This window comes from Pristis pectinata, chromosome 3, assembly GCF_009764475.1.
Source record: "Pristis pectinata isolate sPriPec2 chromosome 3, sPriPec2.1.pri, whole genome shotgun sequence".
In the NCBI taxonomy this organism is placed as follows: Eukaryota; Metazoa; Chordata; class Chondrichthyes; order Rhinopristiformes; family Pristidae; genus Pristis; species Pristis pectinata.
The window spans coordinates 9362936-9385450 of NC_067407.1; the positions used below are offsets into that span (position 1 = coordinate 9362936).

The window sequence follows — 22515 nt, forward strand, 5'->3', positions numbered from 1 at the left end:
ATGCCAGATCACCAGTATTTTTGTACATGAATAGAAATGAGTGATTTTTGTACATATTCACTTGAAATCCTCCAGCTATTCAATTACAGATTTTGTTCAACCAAATCTGGTTGTATTAGCAATTTCAACAACTGGTTAAGAACATTGCACCAAGTTTGGAGCATTAGTTGAAATAAAATATTGTTAAGTTGGTTTATTATTGTCATATGTACTGAGGTACAGTGGAAAAATAATAACAACATGGAATAAAGTGTCACAGAGAAAGTGCAGTGCAGGCAGATACTGAGGTGGAAGGCCATAATGAAGTAGATTGTGAGGTCATGAGTCCATCTTATTGTACTAGGAGATCATTCAATAGTTATAACAGTGGAATAGAAGCTGTCCTTGAGTCTGGTGGTACATGCTTTCAGCCTTTTGTATCTTCTGCCCAGTGAAATTGGGCAGAAGAGAGAATGTCTGGGCTGGGTCGGGTCTTTGATTATGTTGGCTGCTTTACCAAGGCAGTGAGAAGTGTAGACAGAGTACATAGGAGGGGAGGCTGGTTTCTGTGATTTGCTGGGTTGTGTCCACAACTCTCTGCAATTTCTTGCAGTCTCAGTCTGAGCAGTTGCTATACCAAGCCGTGATGCATCTGGATAGGATGCTTTCTATGGTGCTTCTATAAAAATTGCTGAGGGTCAACAAGGACATGCCAAATTTCTCTAGCCTCCTGAGGAATATAATTCCTCCCCTCTGAAATACATCGATATCATTAAGTTGCAAGTGGCTTTAAGGTAGCAAAATATTTTGCAGATACTCGTGGCTATGGATAAATTCATGGAGTTCACTGAAAAAGTCAGTAGTTAATTGAAAGAAGACTACTGACAGTATTGTGATACAAGAGAAATAATGCTTTAAAATTAATAATTAATTAAATTTTTAAATAAATTATTAAAGTTTTTTATTAAGGTACTTCCCTTTACATATTGGATAAAACCATTTAATGGATTTTGTTTTGAAATGCCTGTTTAAAGAATACAATATAGTTTGTTGAAGAAACTATTGCTGTTGGCTGTTCATTCAATTTTATTTCATAACTTAAGGAAAAAAAACTCATACCACCTTCATGCTTTATAGCAAATCACAGTTTCTTATGTATGTACAATGTCTTAAATGGGGGATTAAAAACAGAAAAGGCTGGAAAAACTCAGCAGCTCCGGCAGCATCTATTGAGAGAGAAACAACATTAACACTTCAGGGTGACGACCTTTCATGAGAATTAAGAAAAGTTAGAAACCAATCATGTTTTAAGCAGCAGAGAAGGGGTGAGATGGAGGGAGCTAAGGAACAAAATTGAGACCAAGAGAGATCAAATGTTGGTGCCAGCTGAGATTGAGCTGATGGCTTGTTAATAGCAACGGACCTATCCAGAGGAGTAAGTAGATGCAGAAAAGTGAGAGCAGTGGAAATGGGAATTAAAACAATAGTCATGTGATACAAAACACAGAACTTGCTGCTTATCTGGGAAAAAAAGAGAATGCTAAAAATACTCAACAGGTCAGGTAGCATCTGTGGATAGAGAGAGACATAGTTAACATTGATGGTTTAATGACCTTTCATTAGAATTGCCCCGTTCTGCTAAAACAGGAAAGGCTGGTTACCGGAAATATACGAATTCATTTTTGAGTCCTGAGGACTATAACTTACCTTGTCAGGTGGGATTCTCTTTCTTGAGGTTACATTGGAGTTTGTAGGAACAGTGTAATAGGCAAACGACAGTTCCAAGTGGGGATGGCAAGTTAAAGAAATGCACAACTGAAAGTTCGTCATCACTCTTGCAGATTGAACTGAAGTGTTCTGAAAACAGATACCCAATCTGGAACAAATTAGAAATTGCTGGAAACAGTCAGCAGGTAAATTGGTTGATTATTGTCACATAAACCAAAGTACAGCGAAAAACTTGTTTTGCATGCCAACCATACAGATCATTTCGTTACAACAGTGCATTGAGGTAGTACAAGGGAAAACAATAACAGAATGTAGAATAAAGTGTTACAGTTACAGAGTAAGTGCAGTGCTGGTAGGCAATAAGTTGCAGGGCCATAATGAGGTAGATTTGTGAGGTTAAGGGTTCATTTTATTCGTACTAGGATACCATTCAGTAGTCTTATAACAGCGCGATAGAAGCTGTCCTTGAGCCTGGTGGTATGTGCTTTCAGGCTTTTGTATCTTCTGCTCGATGCAAGGGCGGAGAAGAGAGAATGTCCAGGCTGGATGGGGTCTTTGATTATGTTGGCTGCTTTGCAGAGGCAGCAAGCATAGACAGAGTCCATGGAGGGGAGGCTGATTTCAGTGATGTGCTGAGCTGTGTCCACAACTCTCTGCAGTATCTTGCAGTCTCGGGCAGAGCAGTTGCCATACCAAGCCATGATGCATCCGGATAGGATGCTTCCTATGGTGTATCAATCAAAATTGGTGAGCGTCAAAGGGGACGTGCCAAATTTCTTTAGTCTCCTGAGGAAGTAGAGGCGCTGGTGCACTTTCTTGGCCGTGGCGTCTACGTGATTGGACCAGGACAGGCCACTGATGATTTCACTCCTAGGAATTTGAAGCTTTCAAATTGGTAGCATAGCAGTTAGCGCGACGCTATTACAGTGCCAGCGGTCGGGGTTCAATTCCTGTCGCTGCCTGTAAGGAGTTTGTACATTCTCCCGTGGCCGCGTGGGTTTCCTCCGGGTGCTCCGGTTTCCTCCCACATTCCGAAGACGTACGGGTAGGTTAATATGGGTTTAAAATGGGCAGTGCGGACTTGTTGGGCCGGAAGGGCCTGTTACCACGCTGTAAATAAAATTTTAAAAAAAACCCTCTTGGGTCAGGCAGCAGAGCCTATCATAACTATGATAAACAGCTCTATCTTGCCTGTTAGACATGCTTATATTGTGCTCATACTGTATGCTGATCTCTTCTTAGACAATGGCTTATTTCTCCTTCTCTACTCCCCTATCACTTGTTACTCAATCAGTCACGGTGCTTATTTGCACTGGGCCCACCTCTGGAGATACGTACTTGCCTTTGGTATTTTACCTTGCCTTCCCTCCTACCTGCTCAATGTTCCACAAACACGAGAAATGTTTAGAGACTGGTGTAGTTCATCTTGGTTTAATTTGCATGCCATCGTGTTGCTTTGTTCAGAACTAGATGCTGCTGCATGTTAATTTAAATATTTTTATGGAAAGTTGTTAGTTTATGAATTTTTGACAAATAGGAGAGGATGCTGTGGTTTGGAGTTCTGATGTAAATAATTGTTTTATAAATAAAAATAAGCAGAGAGGTAACCAAGTAATGACTCCCAAACCTCACCCAAAATTATTGTTGTGATTTAGTTCTTAACATTATCTGGTCATAAAAGATTTTCTTTATTTCCTCCGGAATCCAATCCCCCTACACAAAAGGGCAGCTTTGTTGCAGCTCTGTAAACCAGTCAGTCTGTTGTTTTATTTTCTATATTTGTTAGGAGGAGCAGTACATTATTCTCACAACAATTTCTCTCAGAGATTCTTTTGAGTGACAGATGCAACACTCACCTCTGGGGGTAGAAAAAGATGAAGAGAGAAATAGTAAATCTGAGATCTCCCTCTGATCTACAGGAAGAATGAAGTGTAAGGGCTGGGTATCTGCTCTCTGCACTTGAGAATGGTAGCTAGAGTTATCAACAATAGGACTTCTGATAACAATTCTTTGTTGTTGATTTTTGAAATTAAAATCTATTTTAAAAAGAACTGTCCCTATCTGTTCAGCTCACTGGGAGCCAAGAGATTATTTTTAAAACATCCTTTTAAAATGTTGTTTTGAAAAAAAGAAAATAGTAATTTATATAGCACTTCTTACATTATTGGGATGCCCAGAACAACTTATGAGCAATGTAGGTATGTAACTGTAGTCACTGTTGTGGAAGACGTAATAATTAATGCCACATAATCTGTTTTGTTGAAGGATAAGTACTTAAATGGTAACCTGGAAGAAGTGCCTGCTTCTCTTCAAAATAACACCTTTGGATCTTTTGCTTTTATCTGAGCTGTTGTTTAATGACTCATCAAAAGGCACCTCCCACTGTGTACGAGTTCCTCTGCTGGAGTGTCAGCTTAGTTCCTGTGCTCAGGATTCTGGGTGTGACTTGGATCCATGACCTGACACACCCATTGAGGTCTGGTCAGCACCAGTTTAGTTGTCAAGTTAAACACCACTGATCTACTATGATTTATACAGTCATACAGCACAGAAGCAGGCCCTTCTGCCCTAAACTTCCATGCTGACCTTTTTGCCCACCACACTAACCTCATTTGCCTGTATTATGCTGTGCCTATTTGAGTATCTGCCTAAATGCCTCAAATGTAGTAATTATACTTGATTCTCCCACCTCCTCTGGCAGTGTGTTCCTGTGTTTTAAAAAAAACTTGCCCCTCAGATCCCTTTTAAACTTCCTTCCTCTCAAACCTATGCCCTCTTGTTATTGATACCCCTACCATGGGTAAAACATTTTGACTGACTATCCTATCTATGCCTCCCATTGTCTTACATACATCTATCAGATCACTCCTCGGCTTCCTTCGCTCTAGGGAAAATATGCCCATCCTCTCCGATTTATCCCTATACTTAGTTTGGGAATTTGGTAGTGCTAGACACGCAGATTTTCCGGTTTATCGGATGTTATTGTGTCAATACTCCAAAATACTTTTAATACACTTTTAAAGAGATTATACAGTTGAATCATAAATTTTCCAGTGAACCTGTTAAGTTTTAAGGAAGTGTGGAAACCTGACCTAGGTAGGTTTAGAGGGACCACGGGAACCAGGGCCTCAGTAAGAAGGGAGAGCAGGAACAGGGGACCCAGTAAGTGAAAGAGAGGTGGGAACCGGGGCCCCAGGATTTAATAGGAGCAGAGAATTAGCACCCTGTGAGCTAGATGCCCAATCATTGGGATCTCTGAATAGTCAGATAGCAGATTATTGGGGTTTTACTGCACTTCCCTGAAGTGAAGCCTGGTAGGGTCGTTTGGCTGCTTGTCTGTTTTCAACTGTGGTCTGCTGCAAAGGGCAGCCTTTTGGGGTAGACATGCTGAATTTGTTTAGTTGGTTAGCCCGTTTGTCACTGTTTCTTTCTGGCTGCTTTATCAGGGCTGCACTGGCACTTTGTTTTGGTTGACATTGTGAAACGTGTAACATTACTGGTCAGGCCATCTTGGGTAAATTCAGATTATTGGAGTCTAGCTTGAGTAGTCTACAAACTGAGGGGCCCATTACCTCACTGTTCTAAAATCCAGGCAGTAGAATAATGGCAATATCTGACATGTTCTTACAGTTAAAGCTCTTAGCATCTGTGTAAATTGAGAGGTACTAATGTTAAATTGTTTGCATTTTTGCCTCTGTAATTGACTGGTAGAGAACTCCATTAGAGTAGGTCATTCTGCCCCTCTAGCTGTGACAACCATCCCGTCAGATCATAGCTGATCAGTACCTTGCCTCCACTTAACCTCTTTTTGCTCTATATCCTTTGATGCCTTGTTCTAAAAATGTTTCTTCCCCTCCTTATTCCAGCTAGAATTGGTTTATTTATTCCAAGTCAGCTGAAACTGAAATATTCCCAGCTCAAATAGCTCAACTCCCCCCCCCACAGGATAATCAAATCTGGCCTTTCTGGATGATCCCCCTGATACATTATAGCCTTCATGAATAATGACACTGTATTGTAGACCCCCTAAATAATCCTACTGATGCGTCATATTCTCCCTGGATGATCCTGCTGGCACATCAGAACCTTCCTAGGTGATTATCTTGGCACATTCTAGCCTGTAAAGGTTTCCTTAATATACCATTTTGCAAGTATGAGAGTATGGTACTTGGAATTCTAGTTTGTGCGCTACCAGTAATAGTTTATTTGACAGCTTTTCATTCAATGCACGCAAGTCTTGTTCAATTGTACTGATTTTATGGTTTCTCTGGCTGTATCTTGTTAATTTTTGTTCCTGCATTCAATTCTGTTTGTAGTACAGGAAGAAGGAAACTGTTGCACCAAATCATACTAAAATGAATTGGTAAGAGGCGTTTCAAAATTTTACCAAGTTTTTACCAAGAGCAGAATGTTGAAGGAATATTTTGGAGAATTCAGGCACAGCTCTAATTTTTTGATGTGTGTTTCTTATAACCACACTGGTAATTTCAGTTATTTCAGGAATAGTTAGCAGACCAGAGATAAAAACAGAAAATGCTGGAAACACTTAGCAGGTCAGGCAACATCTGTGGAAAGAGTATACATTTCAGGTCAAAGACCTTTTGTCAGATTCTGTTGCACTGTGGAGTATATAGGTATGGTGGTCAAATACTGGACTAGTATCTGGAATGCTGAACTGTTATTGCATCCATGTAAATTGGAATCTGATTAAGGCAGCTGGGGAATTTAAAGTTCAATAAAATCAGGGAAGGAAATGTTCCTAACTTTCCCAGTCTGGCCTTTATCAGACCCCAGACTGATCTATGTGGTTGACTCTAATTTGTATGAAATAGCCAAGAAGGCAATTAGAAGAAATGCGGTCTGTGCCAATGATGTCTATGTCCCATGAATGAATTTAAGCAATACTTCTCATCCTTTTCAAGAGCATTCACCTCTTCCATGGCCCTACCTCTGTGCTCTCACTATCTCTGTAACCTCCCATCAACCCTACGGACATACACAGTCGCTGTGCTCATCTACTTCTGGTCTCCTGTGCATGCTTTTCTTTAGCCCATTGTTATCAGTCACACCTAGAGCTTCTGGCCCCTATATTTTGAACTACCCTTCCTAAGGCTCTGATCCTGTCAAGCTCTATGTTCCTTTAAAATGTTCCTTAAAACTTAGGTTTGACGCTGTTGGCCAATTGTTCCTTTAATCTCCTTATGTCAATCAATGCCATAGAACAGTACAGCACAGGAACAGTCCCTTCAGCCCACAATGTCTGTGCTGACCACCTGTTTGCATGTGGTCTATGTCCCTCCATTCCTTGCCTGTTCACATGCCATACTTTGTCACGGAATATTTTAATAAGTTACAGATGCTATATGAATATAAGTTGTTGTATACTCCAACTTGTAAAGAGTAATTAATATTTCATTTGCAGACCTGGGTGTCTCCTCTTCACAGTGATACCCCCTCTATCATGGTGTGTGATATTATGATTGTGCTATATCGGATAGGTTCAAAGTAAAACTTGCAGATCAAAACTGGGCATTAATGAGCCAGTGTGGCCATCAGCAGTAGCAGAATTGCATTCTAGAACATACAACAGTACAGCACATGAATAGGCCCTTCAGCCATCATATCTGTGCTGACTATGATGGCAATCTAAACTAATTCCATCTGCCTGCACGTGGTCCATGTCCATCTATTCCCTGCCTGTTCATATGTCTGTCTAAATACCTCTTAAACATTGTCATCATATCTGCTTCTACCACTTCCCCTTGCCAGGCACCTACCGTTCTCTGTGTAAAAAAAAAAGTCCTTTAGTATTTGACATTTCCACCCTGGGAAAAAGACTCTTGCCTGTCTATCCTATCCATGCCTCTCATAATCTTATATACTTCTATCAGGTCACACCTCAGCCTCTGATGCTCCAGAGAAGACAATGAAAGTTTGGCCAATTTCACCTTGTAGCTAATGCACTCCAGTCCAGCCAACATCCTGGTGAACCTTTCCTGCACCCTCTCCAAACCTTCCCCATCCTTCCTATAGTGTGGCACACAGCACTCCAAATGTGGCCTGAGCAAGTTTTATGCAGCTGCAACATGCTGTGCCAACTTTTATACTCAGTACCTGGACTGATGAAGAAAGGCATTACAACTTTCTTAAATTGCCACTTTCAGGGTTATGGACTTGCATCTCAAGATCCTTCTGCCCTCCTACGGGTCCTGCCATTTATTGTATACTTTCTTTTTGCAGGCTGGAGCTAGTCATGTCTGCAGCCAAATTGTTCTAATACAATGACACCACTGGCATCTGTTCATGAAGGTGGAAAATTGCCCATGGGTGTGCCACACCTACAGAAAGCCAGACAAATCCAATCCAAACAATTAGCATCCCATCAATTTAATCTCAATCGTGGGCAAAGTGACAGAAATCTTCAAACAACAATGTGGTGAAGCAGCTTGTATCATACACTTACCAATGCATCTTGGTGCTGCTGCTTGTAAATACAAGTGATGTGCCACAGGGATTGCTACTGGGGCCTCAACTTTGTACAGTTTACAATGACTTAGATGAAGGCACTGAAAGTGTGGTTGCTAAGTTTACCCATAACAAAAATAAGAAGGTTGTGAAGAGGGTGTAAGGAGGCAACAATGGGATGTAGACAGGTTAAACTGGTGGTTAAATTTGTTTTACGAGGAAAGATTGCACAGATTAGGCTGTTTATATGTAACAAACAGTTCACTGCTGTTCAGATTGGGTTTTGCCAGGATCATTAAAACTTTGGACAATAGACAAAAGAGCTGAATTCCAGAAGCAATGTGAGAGAAAATGTATTTGACATCAAGACAGCGTTTGACCAAGTTAGGCATTAACAAGCCTTGACAAAACAAAAATTAATGAGAATCAAGTGGAAAAGTCTGTACTTGTTGGAGTCATACCTTGCAAAAAGGAAGATGATAGTGGTTGTTGGATCAATCATTTCAAGTACTGGGGCAGGTCATTATGTTTAGGCCAAGTCATCTTTAGCTGTTTCATTAATAGTTCATTATAAGTTTTTAAAAAATGGACATTCATTTCGATTCACAACTCCTTGAAATGAAGCAGCCCATTTCTGGTTACAGTAGTACCTGGAGAACATGCAGGTATGCAAGTAGAATTCATGCCACACAATTGCCAAGCAATGACTCCAATAAGGGAAGGTCTTGCTTCTTTCTTTTGGTTTTTAATGACAATACTATCACTGACTCCCCACCATCAGTGTCCTAAGGTTACCAGTGACTGGAAAAATAACTACACTAGCTTCATAAATACTGTGTCTACTGGAGCAGATCAGTAGCTAGGTATCTTGCACTCGGTACTTGCCTCCTAATTTCCCAGAATCTTTTCACCATCTACAAACTACTCCCCAAGGGTGTGTCGGAATGTTCTCTGCTTGACTGGATGGGTGTATCTCGCAGCATGAAAGAAGCTTGATTCCATCCAGGACAAAGAAGCCTGTTTGGTTGGCACCCAGTCCACCATCTTACTTAATTGCTCCCTCAACCACAAACACATCATGGCTGCAATGTGTACCATATACAAAAAATGCAGCACCTACGTGCCAAGGCTTTAACGACAGCTCTTCCCAAAATGCATAAACGGCACCACCAAGGAGGTCCAGGACAGTATGCATGTGGGATTGCATCCACCTGGAATTTCCTTGCAAATTCATGGATTACATTGTCTTGGAATATGTTGCCATTCTTTCATCATCAATTGGGTTTAAATTCTAGAGATCCTAACAACAACATGTGGAGTACCTTCAGAAGAGAATCAAGAAATTGGCTTACCACTACTACTTCACAGCAATTAGAAATAGTCAGTAAATGCTGTGTGACTCGAAAAAGGGTAGGCCACCTCTTGGAAGCACCTCTCAATGTAGGCAAGTGTCAGTGATGAAATTCAGCACCACTTTCAGTGCGTCAGGACAGCCTTTGGCTGTCTGAGGGAAAGGGTGTTTGAGTATCAAGATCTCAAACCTCATGGTCTACCCGGCAGCAATGATGCTTGTCCTCCTTAAGTGCTTCTAAGACTTGGACTACCTTCTGCAGATACCAGAGGGATGCCACAGTGCTGGCACTGCAAAATCCTTCAAATGGGCAGGCACGATAGTGTAACGGTTAGCGTAATGCTTTACAGCGCCAGTGACCCAGGTTCAATTCCCGCCGCTGTCTGTAAGGAGTTTGTGCATTCTCCCCGTGTCCTCCAGGTGCTCCGGTTTCCTCTCACATTCTAAAGTCATATGGGTTAGGAAGTTGTGGGCATGCTATGTTGGTGCCGGAAGCGTGGTGACACTTGTGGGCTGCCCCCAGAACACTCTATACAAAAGATGCATTTCACTGTGTGTTTCGATACACATGTGACTAATAAAGATATCTTATATTTTAAATGCACTGATGGAAAAACTGAGGCTGTGGATGTTGTGTATTTAGACCTTCAAAAGGCCTTCGACAAGGTGCCACACGAGGCTGATTAATAAGATGAGAGCTCATGGAATTACAGGTAGGATATTGGAATGGGTGGAACATTGGCTGGTAGGTAGAAAGTAAAGGATGGGAATAAAGGGATCCTGTTCTAGCTGGCTACCGGTTACTAGTGGTGTTCTGCAGGGGTCGGTGATGGGGGCACTTCTTTTTACTTTGTACATTAATGATTTGGATGATGGAGTAAATGGTTTTGTGGCTAAGTTTGCAGATGACACTAAGACAGGTGGAGGAGTAGGGAGTATTGAAGAAACAGGAAGGTTGCAGAGAGACCTAGATAGTTTAGGAGAATGGGCAAAGAAATGGCAGATGAGATTCAATGTTAAGAAATGTGCCATTGTACACTTTGGAAAAAGAAATAAACAGGCAGATTATTATCTAGATGGGGAGAAAATTCAAAGTACAGAAGTACAAAGGGACTTGGGGGTACTCGTGCAGGATACCCTAAAGGTTAACCACCAGGTCGGATCGGCGGTAAAGAAAGTGAATGCTATGTTGGCATTCATTTTGAGAGATATAAAAGTAAGGAAGTGTTGATGAGGCTTGATGGGGCACTGGGGAGGCCTCATTTGGAGTACTGTGTGCGTTTTTGGGCCCCTTATCTTAGGATGTACTGATGTTGGAGAGGGTTCAGAAAAGATTTACGAGGATGATTCCCGGAATGAAAGGGCTTACTTATGATGAGTGTTTGTAGGCTCTTGGACTGTATTCACTGGAGTACAGAAGAATGAGAGGGGACCTCATAGAAACATTTAGAATGTTGAAAGGACTGGACAGAGTAGATGTGGTTAAGCTGTTTCCCCTGGTGGGTGAGTCCAGGACTAGAGGGCACAATCTTAGAATTAGAGGGTACCGGTTTAAAACACAAATGAGGAGAAATTTCTTTAGCCAGAGGTAGTGAAATTATGGAATTCTTTGCCACGTACAGCTGTGGAGGCCCGATCATTGGGGGCATTTATGGAGGAGATTGATAGGTATCCAATTAGTCAAGGTATCAAGGGATATGGGGATAAGGCTGGAAATTGGGGCTAGATAGGAATAGTATTAGTTTAGCTCATGGAACAGACTCGATGGGCTGAATGGCCTACTTCTGCTCCTTTGTCTTGTGATCTTGTGAACCAACAGTAGTGTCCTTTCTCAGACCATTGTCCCCAGCACTGAGGCCCTAATTACTTTCATTCAACTTCATTGGACAGGCCATGTTCCTCACAGGCTCCTGAAGCAGAAACTATTCCAAGTTCTGTCAAAAGAAGAGATTACCAGATGGGTTGCGGAAAAAGTTCTAGGATATTCTCAAAACCTTGGAAAAAATGCAATATCTCTATTGAGTTCTGGGAGTCCCTGGTCCACGACCTCTCAGAGTGAGGAAGAAGATTCATGATGGCATTGACAACCTAGAGTCCATGCTTCAGAAGCACATAGAAACCCAGCAGAAAGAGTACACTACCTCCCAAACTACCCACATCCTGTCCTAATTGTAGAAAAAACCTGGAGCTCCCACATTGGCCTTGTCAATCATCTCTGGACTCTCAGAACTGGAGTGGAGGCAAGGCATCCTTGATCCCAAGGACCACCTAAGAAGAAAAGAAACTTGTGTCACTCGCATTGCACATATGAATACATTTCCAGTATTTATTTTTTCTTTATCAAATTTTGCAAATGGCACTCATTTGTAAGTAAACATTTTAAAAAATTGCATCATCAAGGACTGTAATTATACTGCATCTGGTGTGTCAGACTATTGACTTGAGGTTGTCTTAACCCCTTGGCTTGAATACACTTTGGCTCTGGAAGCAATCTTAAATTCACTGGTTATATTGCTGCTGCCAAATTGTTCTCTTTGAAACCCATATAATGACATAATGAGTACATCAGCAGTAATAACTCCAGTGATGTTCATTACTTCAAGATACAAATACGTTTTCCATTGCATCAAAGCTATATGGTGATAAGATGTTTTAACCAAGTGTCATCTCATGTAATCATGACCGCAGTCTGCATTCTATAAAATCAAACAAATGGAATTATTTGTCATGTAAAGACTGATTGATTACAGCAATAAAATCAGTAATATGTTGCAAAAAAAAAATCTGGTGCCACTTGTGGGATAAAAGGTGTTCTCAGCCTTTGGTTTTTAATGTCCAACAATGAAATAACATTAAAGTGTGTGAGCAGCTGCTGCTTGATACAAAAGCTAATACTTTTCATATGTTTCTAGTTCAATACAGAGTATACGAAAGACTTTGTAGTCTGTTTTGTAGGAGTCAATGGCTATCTTTCAGGATTTTTGAAGATTTTACTTGCACACAGTAGTCTTGTACAATGCTCTGTTGTCATCCACTTTCACTAGCGGCCATTGATTACAATACCATGCATGTCTGTTTGAGAGTATAGCAAGACATCCTCGTAGTGTATGCTTGATGTGGAGCCTGGTGACAAAATTAAAAGAAGAGATAATAGGAAGATTGGATAGGATAAAGAGCTAGGTTAGCAGTGTTCAAAGTAGGGAAGGCACCTGGTCAAAATGCATCCTAGGTTGCTGAAGGAGACAAAAGTGGTGATAGATATCTTTCCACCTCCATTAAAAATAGGAATAATGGCATAGGATGGGAGAATTACAACTGTTACAACTCTGCTCAAAAAGAGGTTCAGGAATAAATCCACTGACCATGGGCGAGCTAGAGTAACATTGTCAGGGGGAAGTGTTTAGAGACTATAATTCAAGGCATAAAAAATTATCTGAACAAAAAGGGTTAAGAAGTGGTGACCCGAATCAATTTAGTAAACGGAGATTGTATTTGACTAATTTGACCCTTGTTAATTTAGTGTATTTAAGATTTTAGAGGAAATATCAGTATTGAAGTCAGTTGATAAAAACTATGTAGTGACAACGTGTATGCAGCATTGGTTGGGAGACAAAGCACAGAATTGTTTTGAATATCTTTCAGATTATATAACTATGTCGTGATCTCCTTCTATAGCAGGGACACTCCTTTGGTTAGGTCCAGAATTTAAGAACATACACGAGGAGGAGTGGGCCACTCAAGCCTGCTCTGCCATGTAATAAAATTATGGCTGGTCTGACTGTAACCTCTATTCCCCATTCCCGCTGAACTTCAGTAAAATTTTGTCCCCTTGCTTATCAAGAATCCATCAACACTGCCTTAAAAGTATTCAAGGATTCTGCTTCTACTGCCCTTTAAGGAAGAGGCTTGCAGAGATGCCCACAACCTGAGAGAAAAATGTTTCTTTCTAAGATGGGTGATCCCTTATTTTTTAAACAGTAACTCCTAGTTTGAGATTCTCCCACAAATGGAATCGTGCTCTCCACATTCACCCTGTCAAAATCCCTCAGGATGTGTTTTAATCAAGTCCCCAAGCCAATACAAGTCTTGGTTGGATTAGATTATTTCAGTATTTCAAAGTTGTAGATGAAATAGATTTTGAAAATTTGCAAGCAGGAGGATAGTAATTGACTTGAGAAATACTTTGACTAAAATTACAGATTCATGCTGATGTAATTTAATGTGCAGAAATAGGAAGAGATGTAGATTTGTAATAAGAATGGACAGCGGTAATATAAACTAAATAGTGCAATTTTAAAGGGGGTGGTGAGGAGGTTAAAAAATTTAATGGGATTCAAAATCATGAACAGTCTTGATAGTGAATACTGATTTGAATGTTACAGGATTTGGTAACTATGGGGAACAAATTTAATGGTTAAAAGAACCTTGGGAGAAGATTTTTTTTAAAGCAGCCAGTTTTTTTATTTGATATTTATTTTCTGAAAGTTTGATGGAAGCAGATTCAATAATTTTCAAAAAAAAATGTTTTCATAAACCCCTTCATGTAAGGAATTAGAAAAATCGGAGAACACTCATTAAAAAGCTAGATGCAGGTACTTTGGGCCCCCATTCCATGGTGGCCTCTCTGTTATTTCATCCGATTACCCATCAGTTAAAAAGCAACCTAGTTCTTTTGTGAGTACCACCTAATTTTTTTCATTTAAGGATGAATAGGGAAGTCCAAAGTAGAATAAAAGGTATTTGTCTGTGATACTTGTAAATTGTATCACTCAAAAGTTGTGGATGGATGTCTTTGAAATCTCTAAGCAACAAACAAGGATCAGGATCTGAGTCCTGATGCAGGGTTTCGACCTGAAACATCGACAATTCCTTTCTTCCCACAGATGCTGCATGACCTGCTGAGTTCCTCCAGCACATTGTTTGTTGCTCGAGATTCCAGCATCTGCAGTCTCTTGTGTCTCTAAAATTTCTAAAACTGCCACTAACATTGGAACATACAAGAATTATGTACATGAAGGAGTTACGCTGCAAAGGGTTAGATCCTCTAGCAAGCTTCTACCCTACACGATCATGTTGCAAATTAACATCATGACCCCCTCAGCCCAATCAGTGCTCCCACCCACCAGCAGTCATTTTATCTGGAAGGAGGAGAACAAACTAAATAACTATATCTTTCATGTTAATGGTCATTCCTTTGTGAGGTTGTTTTTGGAGTTTTTGAGTTTTGCTGCTCAATATTTCAGCAGTGTGCAAACTTCCAACATTTTTTCCTTCAAATTTTTCCTGTATTTTATATGTGCTTCTGGTATTTCTTTTGATTCAGAATGTTCTGAAATATCTTTTTATATAGCCAATGAAGTATTTTTGAAGTGCAGTTACTGCAGCATACCATGAAGTGTCATACCATGAAGCGTCATACCATGAAGTGGCTTTGCACACAGCAAGTTCCTACAAAATATAAATAACTACGTTATCTGTTGTAGGGATATTGACCGAGGGACCAGGATACCAGGGGAAAGCCCCCGCTTCTCCAAACAATGGTAGTGTGACCTTTTATACCGAGCTGAAAAGGCCTTAAGATTTCATCCGAAAGACAGCACCCGCAGCAGTGTTTCTGGAGTGGGACTTGAATCTGAACCTTCTGAAGCAAGAGGGCTACCCATTGTGCAGAAACTCACACCAGGAGGAGGAAAATATTGGCCAAATGTGTTCCTTTGACACCTCTTACAAAGGATGTGTTTGCGAATGAAAGTTGGTTGAGCTTCAGTCGCCGACAGTCCTGGAATCTGAGAACTCTCAAAGTGCATGCATGAATAATAGTTAGCTTGGTGAGGTTTTGGAGAATGATTGGCAGTTGTAGTACAAAAAGGAGTCAACATCTTCGGTGGTAGTGAGTATTTAAGATCGAGATGTAACAAAATTATTGAACATCTATTGCCATTAATGTGAATTATGGATAATCCCTACACTTGTAGCATTTTGCTTTGTAGAGGCAGGGACAACTTTCTAAGGAGGGAGCACTGTTCTTGGATATCTAATGTTTTCTTGTCTCTCCAAGTGCTGAGATAGCTGGAGCTTTCAAGATTAAGATAAAAAAATGTAAGGTTGCAGAATCAAAGGATGTCTAGCTAAGAAGGTGTAAGAGCACCAAGGTACAGTTCAACAAGATCATTAAGAAAGTAGGTAAAGGATGAGACTGGGGAATCAATCATGGGAAATAGCAGAGACTCTGAATAATTATTTTGGATCTGCCTTCATAGTAGAAGACACTAAAGCATACCAATAACAATCAGAGGGATATAGGGAGGGAGGAACTTAAATCATTCCCTATCACTAGTAAAAAGCACTAGGCAAATTAATGCAGTTGAAGGTCAATAAGTCACCTGTGGCTGAAGGTCAGTAAGTTGCCTGTACCTGATTGCCTGGATCATGGATTCTTAAGGGAAGTGGCTGCAGAGGTAGTGGATACGTAGGTTGTAATCTACCAAAATTCCCAAGATTCTGGAGACATCCCAGAGAAATGGAAAGCCACTATTTGTAATGCTTCTATTCAAGACAGGAGGGAGATTGAAAGTGGGAGTCTTTAGGCCAGTTAGCTGAACATTTGTCATTGTGAAAATGTTGGAATCCATTATTATGGGGGTAATAGTACATTTGGAAAATCATAGGGCAATCAATCAGGGCATCATGATTTTATGAAAGAGAAATCATGTCTGACAAATTTGCTGTAGTTCTCTGAAGATAAAGCAAACAGAGTGTTTAAAGGGGAAACATTAGATGCAGTGTTTTTGGATTTCTAGAAGGCATTGGATAAAGTGCCACATATAAGGTTACTGCACAAGACGAGCGCAAGGTTTGGGGGTATATTGTTGGCGTGGATAGGGACATGCTAATTAATAGTAACCTGGGAACTGGAATAAAAGGGTCATGTTTAGATCAGCAGTCAGGAATTAGTGGAGTTCTGGGACCTCAACTATATTAAGAAGTTTTAATGACTTGGATGAAGGGACCTAGTGTCCTGAAGCCAGTATTGTTGTTGATATAAAGATAGATGGATTAGCAAGAACATAAAGGGCCTGTAAAGGGGTAAGGTTAAGTGAATGGGTAAGAAGGTGACATGTAGAATATAATGTGGGAAAATGTGAGGTTATCCATTTTTGAAGGAAGTATGAAAAAGCAAATTATTATTTAAAAGGGATACAAAATGATGTAGTACAAAGGAATTTATGTCCCAGTACATGAAGCACAAAAAGTGAGCATGAAGTACAGCTAGTAATTAGGAAGGTTAATGGAATGTTTAGCATTCATTTCGAGAGGACTAGGCTATAAAAGCAAGGATGTAATGCTGAGGCTTTATACGGCGTTGGTCAGACCACATTTGGAGTATTGCAAGCAGGTTTGGGCCCCATATCTAAGGAAGGATGTGCTGGCGTTGGAAAGGGTCCAGAGGAGGTTTACAAGAATGATCCCGGTAATGAAAGGGTTAATGTATGAGGAGCGTTTGATGACTCTGGGCCTGTACTTGCTGGAGTTCAGAAGAATGGGGTGGGGGGGAATCTCATTGAAATCTACCAAATAGTGAAAGGCCTGGACAGAGTGGATGTGGGAGAGTCTAGGACCAGAGGGCACAGCTTCAGAATAGAAGAACATCCCTTTAAAACAGAGATGAGGAGGAATTTCTCTAGCCAGAGGGTGGTGAATCTGTGGAATTCATTGCCACAGGTGGCTGTGGAAGCCAAGTCATTGGGTATATTTAAAGCGGAGGTTGATAGGTTCTTGATTAGTAAGGGCATCAAAGGTTACGGGGAAAAGGCAGGAGAATGGGGTTGAGAGGGAAAACTAAATCAGCCATGATCAAGTGGTGGAGCTGGCTCAATGGGCCGAATGGCCTAAATCTGCTCCTATGTCTAATGGTCTTATGTTGGTTTTCATTACAAGAGGTATGGAGTATAAAAGTAGAGTAGTTTTGATCAAGCTGTACAGGGTGCCGATAGGTCTGCTTCTGGAGTACTTTTTTAGTTTTCATGTTTGAGGAAGGATATTCTGTAAAATTCCAATAAACTGGTATCCAGTTGTTTGGATTTCCTGATGGCTCGGCATCTTACCCTATGGTACGAGCTGTGGACCTAGAGAACAAGCAGGGACTGTGATAAGCAGAAACTCCCTCAGGCTCAATTTCCTGCTCTCTTTAAACCAGGTGTACTGAAAAATTTAGTATATCAATGTGTAACACAAGTCCATATCTCCCTGAAAGTGGCAACACAAGTGGATAGGGTGGTAAAGAAGGTATGTGGACAGTCGACATTTCAGCACAAGACCCTTCATCTGGACTGAGAGAAAGGCAGGGGACGGCCAATATAAAGAGGTGAGGGGAAGGGGTGAAGCAAGAGCTGGCAAGCGATTGGTGGATTCAGGTGAGGAGTGGTGATAGGCAGATGGAGGAGGGAAGGGTGGGACATTTGAGTATTAAAGCTGGGAAGACTTGTAGCTGTATAAAACTTTGGTTGGGCCACATCTGGAGTATTATGAGCAGTTTTGGTCACCACATTACAGTAAGGATAGGGAGGCTTTGGAGAGGGTGCAGAAAGGTTCACCTGAATGTTGCTTGGATTGAAGAGTATTATCTATAAGGTGAGGTTGAATAAATGAATTGTTTTCTCTCGAGCATTGGAAGCTGAGGGACCACATTGATAGAAGTTCATAAAATTTGAGAGACGTGGATAGTCTTTTTCCTAGAGTGGAAATGTGAAATACTAGAAGGCATAGGTTTAAGGTGAGAGGTGGAAAGTTTAAAGGAGATATGCGAGGCAAGTTTTTTTTTACACAGGTACCTAGAACTCGTTGCCAGGGAAGTGGTCGAAGCAGATACAATAGCAACATTTAGGGGGCATTTAGACAGGCACCTGAACAGGCAGGGAATGGAGGGAAATGGACCATGTGCAGACAGATGGGATTGGGTTAATTTGGTGTCATCATAGTGCAGACATGGTGGGCTGAAGGGCCTGTTCCTGTGCCGTACTGTTCTAGGTTTCTATAATTTCAAGAAGTCATATAAAAGTATGCTGTGGTGTTAATAGGGGTAATATCAAGAATCCAGAAAATCTGCCATTCCAGTAAGACCAGTCAGACAAGTCCTGAGGGTGCTGGGCCATTGGAGTTTTATTGTACTTATATTGGAGGCAGTATAGAGAAGGTTCACTTGATTGAACCCTGGGATGAAGGGATTGGTTTATGAAGAAAGGTTGATCGGGTTGGGACTATATTCATTGGACAGAAGAATGACATGTATGATCCTGAGGAGGATTGAGAAGGTAAATGTTGAAAGGATGTTTCCCTGAGGGGCATAGTTTCAGAATAAAGGGCTGCTCACTTAAAGATAGAGGTGAAGAAGAACTTCTTCTCCCAGAGGGTTGTGAATCTTCAGCATTCTCTATACCAGAGAGTTATAAAGGCAGATTCCTTGAAAATATTCAGGATGATGATTGACAGTTACTTAAACAAGAGAGTTGAGGAGTATGAAGAGCAGGTGGCAAAGTAGTGCTGAGGCCAAGATCGGATCGACCGTGATCTTATTGAATGGTGAGTGGGTTTGTGAGGACAACTGGTCTTATGGCCTACTCCTGCTTCTGTTTCAATTTATTCTTCAGTCATTCCCACTACTTCAAATCATGTTATTCCTCATCTTTTACCTAATAATTTCAGCAACTTTGGAATAAGGAATGTGTCTGGAGAAACCCATAAATCTTTTTACTGCTTTTGCTTACACTGTTCATATGAAATATGGCCAGTCATTCTTCTTGTTGAATGTTAGTTGGATATGTCTGTGGAAACAGTTATAACTCCCTTGTTCTTTCTTCCGTACTTGAGATCTAGCTTTCATATTTGTACAGTACTGTTGATTCAAAAAAAACTACTTTCATGTCATGATAGACGTTTATAGAACAGAAGAGGTCCATTCAGTCTATGTTGCTGACAGCTTTTTCCGAGATCAGTCAAAAAAGCAATTCCACTGCCTTGCTGTTTCCCCATTATTTTGCACTCTTTCTCTGCTTCGGGTACTTGGGGAAGGAGGAGATAAATGCTGAAAACAAAATGTTTAAATACAATGTTATACATGGCAAAGTCAAATTGCATTTAGATGGTATTTGTATACAATATGTTTTGTTTATTGCATCAAGCTTAACTTGCTCTTTTCTTTTGTATTCTCAAGGTTTTCTTCATTTGGTGCTCATGAGAGAATCATGATGGTGATATTTTAGGAATTTGCCATAGTATGGCTGCTTTTCGATCCCAGCGTGTTACAAGGTCGTCAGTTGGGACGAACGGTTTGGATGAAAACTTCTGCGGACGGACCTTGAGGAATCGGAGCATAGTTCACCCTGATGATTCATCCCCTCTTCCTCAGTTAAGATCGCGATCACCGAAAAAGAAGCAAGAAGCCACGCCGCAACAGAAGGGCACAAACAGCGGGAAAGTTAACGAATGTAAACAGCACAACGCCCGAGAGTCCTGGGCCAGCCCTAGAAAAAGGGGACTGTTGTGTTCTGAGAAGGATAATCACGAGAAAAAGCCTTTGGACATTTGTGAACCAGTGTTGCCCGTCTTCAAACGGGTAAAGCGATGCTCCCGCTCAGAGCCTGCGGATGGCCTGGAGGATGCATCGCCGCCTGTTAAGAATGAAAAGACTTCACTCGAGCGGAAGGGCTCAGCCGCAAACAATGATGGGGACTCATCGCAGCTCAAACGCGCTCGACGGTTTCTTTTACTGGATGATTGTGACAAAAGGGAGATCAAAAAAATGAAGGACTTGGATGGTGGACGTGAGGACTCATTGCTGCTGAAAGAGGTGTCTGCTCACCAAGCTGCCAATGGGATCAATGAGAAAGATGTTGCTGCTGCTCCAGAGTGCAGTGAGTGTGAACCTCTTCATTTGAACAATAAACCAAAACGTGTTGATATGCGTGCACCCATTTTACCAACAGAAACTGAAAATGTTAACTCAGTTGGCCATTCGCTGCTGCTGCTAAATGGCAGTAAGGTGGCCACCATTTCAGAGCCTGATGTGCCTTCTAGAGATTCGGAGTGGGAAGACTACAAGACAGTAAGTGACTGCCACTCTGTGTCGCAAACCAGTCAGTCACAACAATCTACCGCATTTCTAGCAACTGAAAACCCATCGCAAATCAGGGAATCAGAGGAAGAAGTCGATGTTGTGGGGTATAGCTCATCCCTGTTGAAAGAACAGTGTTTTGAAAATGCCAGTTGCAGTATAGATGCTGCTCAGGATGTTGAACAGATCTCAGGGGTGGCTGATTCTTCTGCAGTGCCAGACTCTGGATTAGGGTCCTTGTTTGAATCCCAAGAACACAGATATGCACTGAGAACTTCGCCCAGAAGGGCTGCAGTTAACAAGAGCAGTCCTCAAAAGATATGTTCACCCCCCAGGGACAATGGGCAGGTGGAAGATAAATTTCCCAGTCTTAATGAATGTGAACTGGCCATCGGAGCAGTAATGGCTGCAGACAGGGAACATTGTGCGAAATTGGACGATGACTCTCGAGCTAAAAGGGAGCTGCCTCTAGATGGGGCTGGAGACAGTTGCAGTGGTAATGTACCCAACTCGCCTGCACACCTGGGGCTGGACAGAGGGCATTTGCCCACAAGCAGGGAGAATAGCAGCCAGCAGTCTAGAGAAGAGGAGGAGGAGGAAGAGCCTGATGTATACTACTTTGAATCAGACCATGTGGCACTGAAACACAACAAAGAGTATGTGTAACCATGGTAACCATGACATCAGTTTTTCTTTGTTCCCTTTTTTTAAACGATGTCAGTTTTTGCCTATTTTCACAAAGCGTGTTGAATGAAAACAGAATTACTTGTCTCCCTGATACCTCTCAGATTATGAGTGTCCTTTGTACATGCATAGGAAAAAAGAGTTGTTGGGAGTACTTAAAATGTTGCTGACTTCTCGTGCACATAGCATAGGGCACATTGGCATGAAGGTAATTTTCTTGCTGTGACTTGGTATAACCTGATAGCAGACGTTTTGGAGGCTTTCACAAAGCGTGTTGAATGAAAACAGAATTACTTGTCTCCCTGATACCTCACAGATTATGAGTGTCCTTTGTACATGCATAGGAAAAAAGAGTTGTTGGGAGTACTTAAAATGTTGCTGACTTCTCGTGCACATAGCATAGGGCACATTGGCATGAAGGTAATTTTCTTGCTGTGACTTGGTATAACCTGATAGCAGACGTTTTGGAGGCTGGGGGAATCGTGACATATTGGTTTATTATTGTCACTTGTACCGAGGCACAGTGAAAAGCTTGTCTTACAGACCGATCGTACAGGTCAATTCATTACATAGTGCAGTTACATTGAGTCAGTACGGAGTCCATTGACGTAGTACAGGTTAAAACAGTACCAGTACAGAGTAAAGTGTCACAGCTACAGAGAAAGTGCAGTGCAATAAGGTGCGAGGTCACAACAAGGTAGGTCGTGAGGTCATAGTCCGATGAACATAGAAGCGTTATTGACAGGAATACTATGTGCAGCTATATGTTACTTGCAAGGATGTAGTGCAGAACATGCTTTTACAGTGATCTAATATTACCAGCTTTCTTATGGAATGTACTTCTGGTGAGACTATAACCTTGACTATGACTGCAGACGTTGGGATGAATTTATGGATGTGAAGCCCACTGAAAAATAGTTTGAATCCTTTGTTTTAGTTTGACTCAGTGATTGTGTATCTAATGTCCTTTGTCACTGGTATATTCTTAGTTTGGATAATTAACATGCCCAGATTAGTTAGTATGGACTTCAGTTTTTGCAGTATTGCAGTCTTATTTCCCATTTTTTCATGAGCCAGATTCAATTCCCTAAGCTCTCCTGCATAATAAGACATTTGCTTAGCGAATTTGTGAGTTTGTTGGCAAAAAAGTGTTTCTTTGAGAAAACGGATTGATAAATTCATAGCCAAGTTTTGAAGT

General features: G+C 41.1%; 1 protein-coding gene across 4 annotated transcripts in view; it reads left to right on the forward strand.

Annotated features, from left to right (window-relative positions):
• Nucleotides 1-22515, forward strand: part of zzz3 (zinc finger, ZZ-type containing 3) — a 128918-nt gene that overhangs the window by 46881 nt on the left and 59522 nt on the right. For all 4 annotated transcript variants that reach the window (XM_052012436.1, XM_052012437.1, XM_052012434.1 and 1 more), the window contains exon 2: nucleotides 19734-21289. In XM_052012436.1, coding sequence (XP_051868396.1) covers nucleotides 19797-21289 — 1493 coding nt within the window. In that variant the 5' untranslated portion in view covers nucleotides 19734-19796. The remainder of the gene's footprint in view (nucleotides 1-19733; nucleotides 21290-22515) is intronic.